The sequence below is a fragment of the Carassius auratus genome, chromosome 32 (genome assembly GCF_003368295.1).
Source record: "Carassius auratus strain Wakin chromosome 32, ASM336829v1, whole genome shotgun sequence".
Taxonomy (NCBI): Eukaryota; Metazoa; Chordata; class Actinopteri; order Cypriniformes; family Cyprinidae; genus Carassius; species Carassius auratus.
In genome coordinates, this window is record NC_039274.1 from 34,721,802 (window position 1) to 34,735,180 (window position 13,379).

General features: G+C 36.2%; 1 protein-coding gene across 1 annotated transcript; it reads left to right on the plus strand.

Moving 5' to 3' along the window:
• Nucleotides 1-27: 27 nt before the first annotated feature.
• LOC113052321 (neuritin-like protein) lies at nucleotides 28-4,076 on the plus strand. The gene is made up of 3 exons (XM_026216772.1): nucleotides 28-1,067; nucleotides 2,137-2,278; nucleotides 2,360-4,076. Exons 1-3 carry the CDS (start codon nucleotides 1,034-1,036, stop codon nucleotides 2,640-2,642), a joined length of 459 nt encoding a protein of 152 aa, XP_026072557.1. The 5' UTR covers nucleotides 28-1,033; the 3' UTR covers nucleotides 2,643-4,076.
• Nucleotides 4,077-13,379: the final 9,303 nt, after the last annotated feature.

Genomic DNA, 13,379 nt, shown 5'->3' on the forward strand with positions numbered 1-13,379 from the left:
GCGACTTTACTCCCACCTAATGGTAGTTTTTTTTAAACAAGCAACATGGAAACATTAAATGCCTCTTTTACTTGTGTAAAAACGTAATTCATATATCGTAATTCACGTTACATTTGTGACTTGATGAAACATTTGTTTTTAACCTTATGGGAATCTTTGGGCCTATACTAGGTTTATAATAAAGAATATGGTATGCAGTGTGGTTAGGTTCATAGGGAAACAATACAAAAATTTACCAGTGTACAATGATGGAATTAGATATTAATACAATGGCACTTGGCTGTCTATTGTTGCATAGTAGCCTACCGAATTACCATATTATTTCATGTAGGCTACAAGCCATTTACATAGTTGCTTAATTAAAGTAGGCTACTTCAATTATTCCATGTCCAAAAACACAGTAGATGAATACTAGGAAAACAGTAACAGATTCAGTGACAGAGAAAATTAAAGAGGAACTGATAGTAATGGCTTTATTTAAAATGTTGTAATCCGTCTTTATTCCTCTCTCTCTTTAGTTTTACGCAATGACATAATCCAAGCCTGTCAATCATACAGAGGCTTGTCCACTGTGTGAAGTGTATTAGAAAGTACTATGCTGGAATTAAAACGACATAAAGTTTTTTTTCTTTCTCCATCTGTTTGTGTATTGTGCGTGAATGTGACAGATAGAGTGAGAGAGAGAGAGACAGAGACAAAAAGCAAATACGCTAAGCTATATAGAACCATTGTCACGGGAGTTATATCCTTCTCTGATATGATGAAGAGTGTAGCCGGAAATGATCTTTAATCCCACAGTTTCCCCCCCATTTTTATAATCAGATGTCACAGCCCCTGTTTATCCATCATTCTCAACAGTTGGCCTTAAAATTGCAGTTTTTTAAATCTGAAATAGGGAGGTGAATGGGACATCAAGGAAGATGCATGGGACCTAAAAATGTCTGGATAATTTCTACATGACTGTGTGTTAAAGTGTAAACGTTTAGGTTCACCAGTGCGTGTGGTTTGTTCAGAATTCTGTCTGTTCCACGGAATGCATCTGCTGCTGATCATTTCATTCTGCCTCAGTGAGTAAAAGTTTATTTTATCATCAGACTTATGTTTTGTGTAATAACATAATTTGTCTTAGACACACATGTATGTTTTATTTTTTATTTTATTAACATTTATGTTTAGTTTAATCCATAAAAAAAACTATTTTATGTGTGGTTTTTAAATTCTTAGGTCTATTTTAGTTTTTGAATAGATTTGAATTAGTGGCCACAGTCATAGTGTACTGTAATGTACATAACTTAAAAATAACACCCAAAAAGAAAGACAATTTATTTGTATTTTTTTAGATTTAGAAATTGCTGGTGTTGCTGTAGCTAATGTTTCTGAACTATTAAATATATGAGTAGTATATTTTATATTTCTCTGTTAAAATAAACATGCCAAGTAGTGTAAAGAAATGGGATAAATGGAGATTTGTAATTTCGAGCTGTTCTGCAGCGAGATTAAATGTCATTTTTACTCTGTGTCTAATCCCTAGATTAATCCATGTGACGTATGACAACATCTAACAGTATAGACACACATAAACATAAAGATACAATAGAATTTTGCCACAATAATATTGTAGAGTTGCAGCAGACACATCAGTTGACATTTCTGTCAGTTTATGCCATATGCCAATCTTATAATTGTAGAAATTTAAGTGCATTTGCAGGTATCAACATTGCAGCCCTGAGGTGTATTATTTTTCACTGCATACATTGAATTCTGTATCATTAGATCCATAAGCTATATTAAATTTGAACAAGTAAAACTCTTATATCTGAACATTTGTACATAACATAATCCTAAATTGTACATCTGTAAATAAGTTCTTAAACCGTACACCTGTAAATAACATTTTTGTACATTCATAAATCTATTATATATATTGAATATTTTTAATGCATTGCATTATGTTTAAATGTTCGTCTTTTTAAATAATATTGTGTTACTCCCATTTTTATTGCCAAATTTCTGTGTCTGTACTATGACTGTACTTATAGAAGCTCCTGTCACCAAGGCAAATTCCTTGTGTGTCTAAACATATCAGAAAAATAGAAGTCTTTGAGTCTGAACTGCTTAAATGTTTTCCGCTCTCAGGTCTCTGTTCTTCTGTGCTGAGTGCAGCAGTAATACATCCATGTAGTTCTGTATACAGAGGCTTTGCTGAGTGTCTGGTCACTTTGGGTGACAGTGTAAGCTCCAAGACTGATAACCCACAGGACATCAACTCCATTTGCAAGTGAGCTACGTTCACACACAAATACACCCCCCACCGAATACAACTTTTTATCTCAATGCATTGCACTTTTCACATCTGCAGATCATGGGATGCTTTCCAGGTGTGTGTGAGTGGTGTCTTGTTGAGCTGCCGAGGTGATGCAGCAGAAATTTGGGAATCTTTGAGAGCGGAGTCCCGGAAAACAGCGTTTGCTGGTAACCTCTACGACATGTGTGCTAGTCGTACTGAAGCTGCAACTGCAACCACACCTCTGGTTCCCAACACTGACCAAACCAACCAGGAAACACTCAAAGGACTCGCTCATTCAGTCAGTAAAGAGCTGCTCCTAATATGCCTCTCACTTCTCCTGCTGCTTTGGATGTAACCTATCCATTTAACATAGCTGGACTTATGCCAGTGACACTGTTACAGGCACATATCTGCATACAGTCTTTATCTTGGTACATTTTATTTAATTTCATGTGTAATTTAATGTGTAGGCTCTTTGGTAAGATATTCAATGCACTTATGTATTTGTTTGTTTAAAAATTTACTAAATGTTTTATATAAAAATCATTGATATTCTGTACTCAAATCTAATGGTTTGGTACGGAATTTAGTATCTATAGCTTGTTTCAAATGACCATAATTATGTAATATTAGATATATTTATATATACAAGTTTCTTGAATTATTAGCAAAATACTGTACATTCATAATATCTGCAATACCTTTCAAAGCAATATTAATATTTTTAATTATTTATTTTATTTGTATTATGTTATTTAAATGACTAATATGATTTGGTGTTTTAAAGTTAAACACAACTTATAAATCAGATAATCGTCAAATTTAAATAGACATCCAAGGTTTGTGCTGGAGGGCCCCCAGGGCTGGGAACACTACAATATAGTTTCATCCATGAGCTCAATGACAAAAAATCCATCAGAAAAGTCTTTCTGTTTTTCGCTGGCTTTGGGAAATCACCCCCTGCCTCTGACTGACTGGTGAAGACAGGACTCTGCTGCTCAAGGTTCTCTTTGTGGAGACAATAATAAGCATTAATAATCACTGACTGAGGCCAGTGAAATAAACTTGTAACAGCTTTTGATTCTGTTTCATCACCAGAGATGATCTGCATTTTTAGACGGATCACACTCTGAAAAATGTAACAAGTAAATCACCACAATTTTGCCATTAAATTTAATCACAATGTTTCATCACAATTTAGGAAATGTTATCATGTTAATTATATACTGAATGCTTTTTCACCAAGTGTTATTTAAGTATCATTGAGATACTGTTATAATATTTATTAATATGTAAAATTAGTCTTTTTTTCAAGGGACATTATTTTTTGTGATTTTAGTTTTAGGTAATTGTAATAATTCTGATTTTACCTGTGATGTTGTTGGAAATATCAGGCTATTTTCTTAATCTTCACGGTCTGGAGGATCCAAGGGAGAAATCGGGAACAGCAAAACTGTTTGCAATTAAATGTTATACAAAGTTGTGGTTTAAATCAAATATACATTGCAAGGAAATTCTATTAATTGTTAAAACAAATGGAAGTGATATTGATTTGAGCAATCGTGTAAGTACTCACATCAGTGGTTAATGCTGGTCCATCTGACAGGGTGACTTTATTTCATCCTCAGATATCAGTTCAGTGACAAGAGCACCAGGAACTGAGACTAAAACGCTCTGATATGACTGTAATGGTTTTGTGTGAACACTCATTTTCTGGTACTTTTCCTCTTTAGTCTTCAGTCCCCGGGTTGTTGATTTGCCAGTCTGTTTCTGGTGAAATAAAGGATGGAGAATCTGTTCTGAACCTGTCTGCTGTCTCTCTGGTGTTGACTGGTTGGATTGATTTTTGTCAAGTGTTGTTTGTATAATCTGTTCCTCATCGGATGCAGGTTTGAATATGTAGTCCATCTCTGATGCTAACGGATCAGTTTGTCCTTGCTCTGTTTTTGAGGAGTCACTCTCTGCAGTAGCTGATGTTTCATCTTGAGGGCTCTGATCCTCAGTAACAGGACTTGGAGGGGAAGGAGACAAATAGGTTTAGGTTTATATATAAGGTGGGAGGAATTGGAACTGGATTCAACCACACCCCCTGGATCTTGTGTTCTGCACTGAGGACCATCTCGATTTTAACAGAGTTTTGGGTTAAGGATACAATAGGGATTTTGAAGTATGATCATATTTATGACAGTATCTAATTTTGAGGTTGCAATAGCTAATTGCTTAACCTTTAATCACGATATATTTGCTTAAGTGTTTTCACAATATTGGGATAAGTTGAAAAAAAAAAGTGTTGTCATAAAACATTCAATGACTTTTTTTAATATAACAAAAATAAATGGACATTTAAATACAATAAAGGGATAGACTAAAACAAATGTTTCAAAGAGATGAATGTGCAAAAGAATTATAAAGAACTTTAGTTAACGCACAAATACAAGTGTTTTGTTGATGTTGCCACATTTTTGGATTAGCCTGCTTCAGTTTTTTTTTTTTTTTTTCATTTAATCCCAGATGGATTGGATGATGGTGAGATCAGATCCCTTTGTGGAACACTTGCTGTAGTCAGAATCATTGTGTATACAAAAAACCTCACGGGATTATAACAATTAATTTCTAATATGAGTATTTCATATATGATATAAACCTACATGTTCATTTATCCAAATGAACACAGTCAGTTAAGTTTTAAGTGAAATTAAACAGTAGAAAATATTGGATGTGTGTCAACAGATCTGTGCATTTCTTATGTTAGTAATGTTAAACAAACAACAAAAGAAAAATGCTCTTAACTTAGTAACTTCTGTAGCTTTAATAGGTATGTGTGTATATTCATAGTTTTCACAAGCACTTTAAAGTACTGTTTAGGTCATAATGTATCTTTGTAGCCTAATGGTCTCTTTGAGGTCTTAGCACTACTCAGAATGAAATCCCTTATTAGAAAGTGACAAAACAACTGATTAGTGACACTCACTCAGATTCTAACCCAGTAGTTTCTCTGTATGTTAGTATACTGATTCATTACACGTTACATTCATTACACCAATTCACATATTATACTCACCCCCCCTAGATAAAGAATTGGAGGAGTTTTCTATCTGATTTTCATGTAGCTTCTCACAACATAAACATTTAAACATGCTGTTAGCATCTCTCCTTAAGAAAACGTAAAGAAAAGAGTCAGCGAGTGGATTTAAATACACCAAGATTCCTGACACTGATAATAAATAACCATTAAGACTTAGAACCTGTTCAAAGGAAAACATCATAATAATGCTTTGGACAATGACTGGCATAAACAACACAGTGTAATTAAAAAGTACAAGGGCCAGAATCCCCAAAATCTTCTTCTGTTCATTAGGGGTTATTGCTACTGAATGAGACAGTGCCTTCCATGATCCCACAAAGGAAAACATAACCAGTGGATATGGTATCAATAGAACAAATACAATTACAAAAAATGCATATGCCATATTCCCGTGAAGTACAATAATCACATCAAACACAATTATTCCACATGATATTGCCCAAACCAACAAGCATATCAGAGACAAATTTTTAGAAGTATTATGAAGTCGGTACCAAACAGGGTATTTGATCATTATGTATCTTTCCATAGATATACACACCATGAAGCCAACATTAACTATTATGCTCAAGGAATAAATGTAGTAGATGAATGCAATTACAACACTGATTGTACAAAAATTTAGGATAGGTCTGAAGCAAATCTGCATAACATCAGTGATAAAAAGGTTTATGATAAATACAGGAACAGGATGGTTAGGGCTGATCAGACGGCACAATCCATAGAATGCCAAGGACATGACAAGAAACTCAATGGAGAAAATAATCCATATAACCACAGTTTCAAATGTGGATCCACAAAGAATTTTTTCCAGAAATGTCAAATTAAATTCATCAATTTCCCATGGAAACTGGTTAATTTCCAGCTGGAATGTCCTATTGCTTGATGTTCCAGTATAAACCATTTCTTGTGTCTTGGATGGACACTGGATGCTAAAGTGGCGACAAAACAAAGTAATGTTTTAAATAAACAATTGAATTTTTTGTTCTTTTATCATAGTTTCTCATCGAGTCTTTATAGTTTAAATTTCAATTGATGCGACATTTGAAAACAAATTAATTATGATTTAATGTAGCTTATTCTCAATAGTTTGTATCCCACATTTTTTGTTGTTGTTCTTTTCAACTTTCTATACTTTCGGACTTTCTGTACTTTCTGAAAATATCCTCCATCCTTCATCATTCTGTGAATTTAGGAAAGCCCCCTGAGAATTTACACAATCTCAGTGGATGAAAGAAGCAGATAAATACTCTGTCCACAGATTCTGTCATTTTCATTTAAATGACAGCCAGTCTTAAGGAAAATGCAGTCTGTGAAATTAAAGGGATTCACCCTCAGGTTGTTACAGATCTATAAGATCCATTCTTCTGTTTAAGACAAATGAAGATATTTTGAAGAATGTTGGTAACCAAACAGTTTCTGGTTCCCTTTGAATCCTACAGTATGTTTGACTAGGAAAGAAATGTACACAATGATGAATATCCCTTTAACACCAGTCCACAGATGAATGCTATCAAGTCCACCTTTACAAATCTTTATCTTCAGCTATTGTTTTAAATATTTCATTATTAATTTGATTCTGGAAGAAATAAACATTAATAATGGAAATGTATAGTCCATAAATGTTCTTTGTGTCAATGGTTTAGATTAAAAATCAATTTCGATAATAGTTTTAATGTTAAAAATATGAAAACTTGTGAAACAGATTAGAGGAGCTTCATTAAACACAAAAATTATAGAATTGTAGGACTAAGAAAACACAAAGTAAATGAATAAAACTTACAGTGTTTAAAAATACAATGTACATTTATAGAGCACAATAGAAACTTGTCCAGACATACCTCCTGTGGTGATTATTTGTCCTATCAGTTTTTGTGTAAGTGACACTTGTATTGAGCTGAAATACATGAAAGATTTTTTTTCTACCCTCTCATAATAGAATCACTAATTTATTTCCCAATAAAAGACAAAAAGAAAATTCTTGAAAGCTATATATATTCATTTACAACACAAAGCAAAATCATTGCATAATCTGATTGTAACATTTACATAAATAATACCCTAAAAATAAAATTAATCTGACAATGCACAATTAGATTCCCAAGACAATGCACAATGACTGTGCAAACATAAAAAGCATAAGAAACAGGTTTACCTGACAATGAGCTGCTTCTGCTGGTTGATTATGGTAGAAAGTAACAGATGAAGAGACAATGCAGAGAGGGAGGAGCCACTAACACTTAACCAGATCCATCCACCATTAGCTCTGCATTTTCATCCTATCATCATGCAATCAGATTAATATATGGCTAGCATTTCCTGAAACTTAATTATGCTCAAAGGGATTGACAGAAAATGTTGTTACATTTAAAATGTGAATAATGATGAGTACTCAGTAAAGTGGATAAATTTGTTAAATAGTTTAATGTGCTGTCTTTGATATCGACAAAAATGAAACTTTATACACACATTAAAGGGGATCAAATGTTTTATTTTTGGTCTAACGGTTAAAATTCAGGACTTCTCAATCACCACCATAACCACCATTTCAGATGAAGATGCACACACAACTGTCTTCACATCTCACATCTCTCATTTTAAGTTGTAGCTGGAAGGGAGTGAATGAACAGTGCTCTCTTCCACCCTCAATACCCATGGCTGAAGTGCCTTTGAGCAAGGCACTGAACCCCCAGTTGCTCCCCAGGCGCTGGATTTATGGCTGCCCACGGCTCTGGGTGTGTGTTCACTTCTCACTGCTGTGTGTGTACACTTGGATGGGTCAAATGCACCAATTCCAGTTAAGGGTCACCATACTTATTAAAAAAATGTTTGGGGGGAAGTTGTGGCTTAGTGGTTAGAGCGTTTGATTCCTAACCCTAAAATAGTGGGTTCGACTCCTAGGCCAGCAATGCCATGACTTAGGTGCCCTTGAACAAGGCACCAAACCCCTGATTTCTCTCCGGGTGCCGCAGCATAAATGGCTGCCCACGGCTCTGGGTGTGTGTGCACATTGGATGGGTTAAATGCGGAGCACAAATTCTGAATATGGGTCACCATACTTGGCTGTATGTCACTTTCTCTTTTCACTCAATTTTGTAAGAAAGAAAAATGTGACAGCGTGACCTGCCCCTATTGGTTAGCACAGTACAAACGCACACCACCCGTTGTCCCACAATAAACATATTTAAAACTGAATCATAAATTGAATCTATCTTGCGTTCGTTGTTGAACATGGAAACAGCTCTGGGAGGATGAAAGCCACGGAGCTCGGGCGTGACACCCACTTTGTGTTAGCTTCTCAAGAGGCAGAGCAATCTTTTTCTGGCAGGTGGCAGGCATCTACTGGATCCTACAGAAACCACTCTCTATCTGTGCTGGTAGACCAACGGATGGATTTAAAAATATGACAACCAGATATGACAGAGGAAATTATTTTGGGAAAACTGCTTTACTATTTTTATATGTAATATATGCAGCAATGCACTATAATAAATTATATTATTACATTTAGCAGACACTTTATCCAAAGCAACTTGCAGTGCATTCAAGCTAACATTTTTTTTTACCTAACATGTGTTCCCTGGTAATCAAACTAACAACCTTTTGCACTGCTAATGCAATGATCTACCACTGAGCCACATGAGCACATATTATATCGGAACACGTAACCTAGTATACTGATACTGAGAGGACAAGTAAGCAAGCTGTGCTTATCATTGCAGTATGTTAGTGGTGAACAATTAGGCCCGTTTCTGAAGACGATACTACACAAATATAGGTTATAAACCTCTAATTTAATCAGCTTTTAATGAAGACACATTGAGTGGAATGTAAATTCTCACTTATTGATTTTATGAGTAGCCCCTCACTGCAGAACACAAGATCCAGGGGGTGTGGTTGTATCCACATCTAGGGGGTGAAGATAGGTGGGTGGGTTTATGGGTCAGGGGCTGGAGACAAGTACCTACTTGGTCTCCAGCCCCTGACCCATAAAACCACCCACCTATAAGGTGGGAGGAGTTGGATCTGGATCAAACCACACCCCCTGGATCTTGTGTTCTGCAGTGGGTTAAGTCAAGTCAAGTCACCTTTATTTATATAGCGCTTTAAACAAAATACATTGCGTCAAAGCAACTGAACAACATTCATTAGGAAAACAGTGTGTCAATAATGCAAAATGATAAAGGCAGTTCATCATTGAATTCAGTGATGTCATCTCTGTTCAGTTAAATAGTGTCTGTGCATTTATTTGCAATCAAGTCAACGATATCGCTGTAGATGAAGTGACCCCAACTAAGCAAGCCAGAGGCGACAGTGGCAAGGAACTGAAACTCCATCGGTGACAGAATGGAGAAAAAAACCTTGGGAGAAACCAGGCTCAGTTGGGGGGCCAGTTCTCCTCTGACCAGATGAAATCAGTAGTTCAATTCCAGGCTGCAGCAAAGTCAGATTGTGCAGAATAATCATCTGTTTCCTGTGGTCTTGTCCTGGTGGTCCTCCAAGACAAGGTCTTTACAGGGGATCTGTATCTGGGGCTCTAGTTGTCCTGGTCTCCGTCCGCTGTCTTTCAGGGCAGTAGAGGTCCTTTCTAGGTGCTGATCCACCATCTGGTCTGGATATGTACTGGATCCGGGTGACTGCAGTGACCCTTTGATCTGGATACAGACTGGATCTGGTGGCTACGGTGACCTTGGAATAAGAGAGAAACAGACAAATATTAGCATAGATGCCATTCTTCTTACATAGGGTGTTATGTGAAGTGTTTCCGGTTCCGGTTTACCTAATTAATGCAGCCTAAAAATCCTTTAACGTATTTGGATATTAAAAGCATATTAGTATGTTATGTGTAAGCCAGGTTAAAGAGATGGGTCTTTAATCTAGATTCAAACTTCAAGAGTATGTCTGCCTAACGAACAATGTAAGGTATGTTATTCCAGAGTTTAGGCGCCAAATAGGAAAAGGATCTGCCGCCTGCAGTTGATTTTGATATTCTAGGTATTATCAAACTGCCTGAGTTTTGAGAATGTAGCGGACGTAGAGGATTATAATGTAAAAGGAGCTCATTCAAATACTGAGGTGCTAAACCATTCAGGGCTTTATAAGTAATAAGCAATATTTTAAAATCTATACAATGTTTGATAGGGAGCCAGTGCAGTGTTGACAGGACCGGGCTAATATGGTCATACTTCCTGGTTCTAGTAAGAACTCTTGCTGCTGCATTTTGGACTAGCTGTAGTTTGTTTACTAAGTGTGCAGAACAACCACCCAATAAAGCATTACAAGAATCTAACCTTGAGGTCATAAATGCATGGATTAACATTTCTGAATTTGACATTGAGAGCATAGGCTGTAATTTAGATATATTTTTGATATGGAAAAATGCAGTTTTACAAATGCTACAAATGTGGCTTTCTAAGGAAAGATTGTGATCAAATAGCACACCTAGGTTCCTAACTGATGAGGAAGTATTGACAGAGCAACCATCAAGTCTTAGAAAATGTTCTAGGTTATTACAAGCAGAGTTTTTAGGTCCTATAATTAACATCTAATATCTCCCAAGGGTAACATATCAAGCGTGAAGAGTAGCGGCCCTAGTACTGAGCCTTGAGGTACTCCATACTGCACTTGTGATCGATATTATACATCTTCATTCACTGCTACGAACTGATGGCGGTCATATAAGTACGATTTAGACCATGCTAATGCACTTCCATTAATGCCAACAAAGTGTTCAAGTCTATGCAAAAGAATGTTGTGGTCAATTGTGTCAAACACTTAGATCCAATAAAACTAATAGAGAAATACACCCACAATCAGATGATAAGAGCAGATCATTTGTAACTCTAAGGAGAGCAGTCTCGGTACTATGATACGGTCTAAATCCTGACTGGAAATCCTCACATATACCATTTTTCTCTAAGAAGGAATATAATTGTGAGGATACCACCTTTTCTAGTATCTTGGACAGCAAAGGGAGATTCGAGACTGGTCTATAATTAACTAGTTCTTTGGGGTCAAGTTGTGGTTTTTTGATGAGAGGCTTAATAACAGCCAGTTTGAAGGTTTTGGGGACATATCCTAATGACAATAACGAATTAATAATAGTCAGAAGAGGATCTATGACTTCTGGAAGCACCTCTTTTAGGAGCTTAGATGGTATAGGGTCTAACATACATGTTGTTGGTTTAGATGATTTAACAAGTTTATACAATTCTTCCTCTCCTATAGTAGAGAATGAGTGGAACAGTTCCTCAGGGGGTCTATAGTGCACTGTCTGATGGGATACTGTAGCTGACGGCTGAATGGTTACAATTTTCCCTATAATAGTATCGATTATAGAAGTAAAGTAGTTCATAAAGTCATTACTGCTGTGGTGTTGGGAAATGTCAACACTTCTTGAGGCTTTATTTTTCGTTAATGTAGCCACTGTATTGAATAAATACTTGGGGTTATGTTTGTTTTCATCTAAAAGAGAAGAAAAGTAATCGGATCTAGCAGTTTTTATTGCTTTTCTGTAGGATAGGTTACTTTCCCGCCAAGCAATCCGATATACCTCTAGTTTTGTTTTCCTCCAGCTGCACTCCATTTTTGGGGCTGCTCTCTTTAGGGTGCTAGTATGCTCATTATACCATGGTGTCAAACTGTTTTTCTTAAGCGTAGAGGAGCAACTGTATTTAAAGTGCTGGAAAAGAGAGAGTCCATAGTTTCTGTTACATCATCAAGTTGTTCTGAGGTTTTGGATATGCTAAGGACTTTGGATACATCAGGAAGATAACTTAAAAAGCAGTCTTTTGTGGTAGAAGTGATGGTTCTTCCATACTTGTAACAAGAAGTAGAATTGACAATTTTGGATATATGAAGTTAGCACAAAACTAAATAATGATCTGAGGTATCATCACTTGGCTGCGTAATTTCAACACTATCAACAACAATTCCATGTGACAGTATTAAATCTAGAGTATGATTTCGACAATGAGTAGGTCCTGAAATTTGTTGTCTAACCCCAACAGAGTTCAGAATGTCTATAAATGCTGATCCTAATGCATCTTTTTCATTATCAACATGGATATTAAAATCACCAACTATTAAAACTTTATCTGCAGCCAGAACTAACTTGGATGTAAAATCACCAAACTCTTTAATAAAGTCTGTATGGTGCCCTGGTGGCCTGTATACAGTAGCCAGTACAAACATAACAGGGGATTTATCAGTAACATTTGTTTCCCTGGATAATGTTATATGTAGCACCATTACTTCAAATTAGTTATACTTGAAGCCTGCCCTCTGACAAATCCTGAAAACGTTGTTATAAATTGAAGCAACACCTCGCCCTTTGCCTTTTAGACGCGGCCCATGTTTATAACTGTAATCTTGCGGGGTGAACTCATTTAAAATAATGTAATCATCAGGTTTTAGCCAGGTTTCTGTCAAACAGATCACATCCATATTATGATCAGTGATCATATTATTTACAAAAATTGTTTTCGTAGAAAGGGATCTGATATTTAATAAGCCAAGCTTTATCATTTTTTATCCATATTGCATCTTTTTTCATTTGTTGAACCTCAATTAAACTGTTAATCTTAACTTGGTTTGGACGTTTTTTTTGTATTTTCTAGTTCGGGGAACAGACACAGTCTCTATAGTGTGATATCTAGGTGAAAGAGTCTCAATGTGCTGAGAATTAGCTGACCTCCGTGATGTGAGGCAGCTAGCAGACGGTCAGTTTAGTCAGTCTGTCTGCTTCCTGACCTGGGCCCCAGTTAGTCAAGTATAAACACTAAGACTATTTGCCATATTTCTAGAGAGAAGAGTGGCGCCACACCAAGAGGGATGAAGACCATCTCTTTTTAACAGGTCAGGTCTGCCCCAAAAGCTCGTCCAATTATCTATGAAACCTATGTTATTCTGTGGGCACAACTTAGACATCCAGCCATTGACTGATGACAATCTGCTATGCATCTCGTCACCACAGTAAGCAGGGAGGGGGGACCAGAGCAAATTACA

Excerpts from the sequence above, each read along its gene's own strand:
- LOC113052321 (XM_026216772.1), top strand. The coding sequence starts at position 1,034 with ATGCATCTGCTGCTGATCATTTCATTCTGCCTCA. Across the intron at positions 1,068-2,136 it reads GATCATTTCATTCTGCCTCA|GTCTCTGTTCTTCTGTGCTG; the intron begins GTGAGTAAAAGT and ends TTCCGCTCTCAG. Across the intron at positions 2,279-2,359 it reads GACATCAACTCCATTTGCAA|ATCATGGGATGCTTTCCAGG; the intron begins GTGAGCTACGTT and ends TCACATCTGCAG.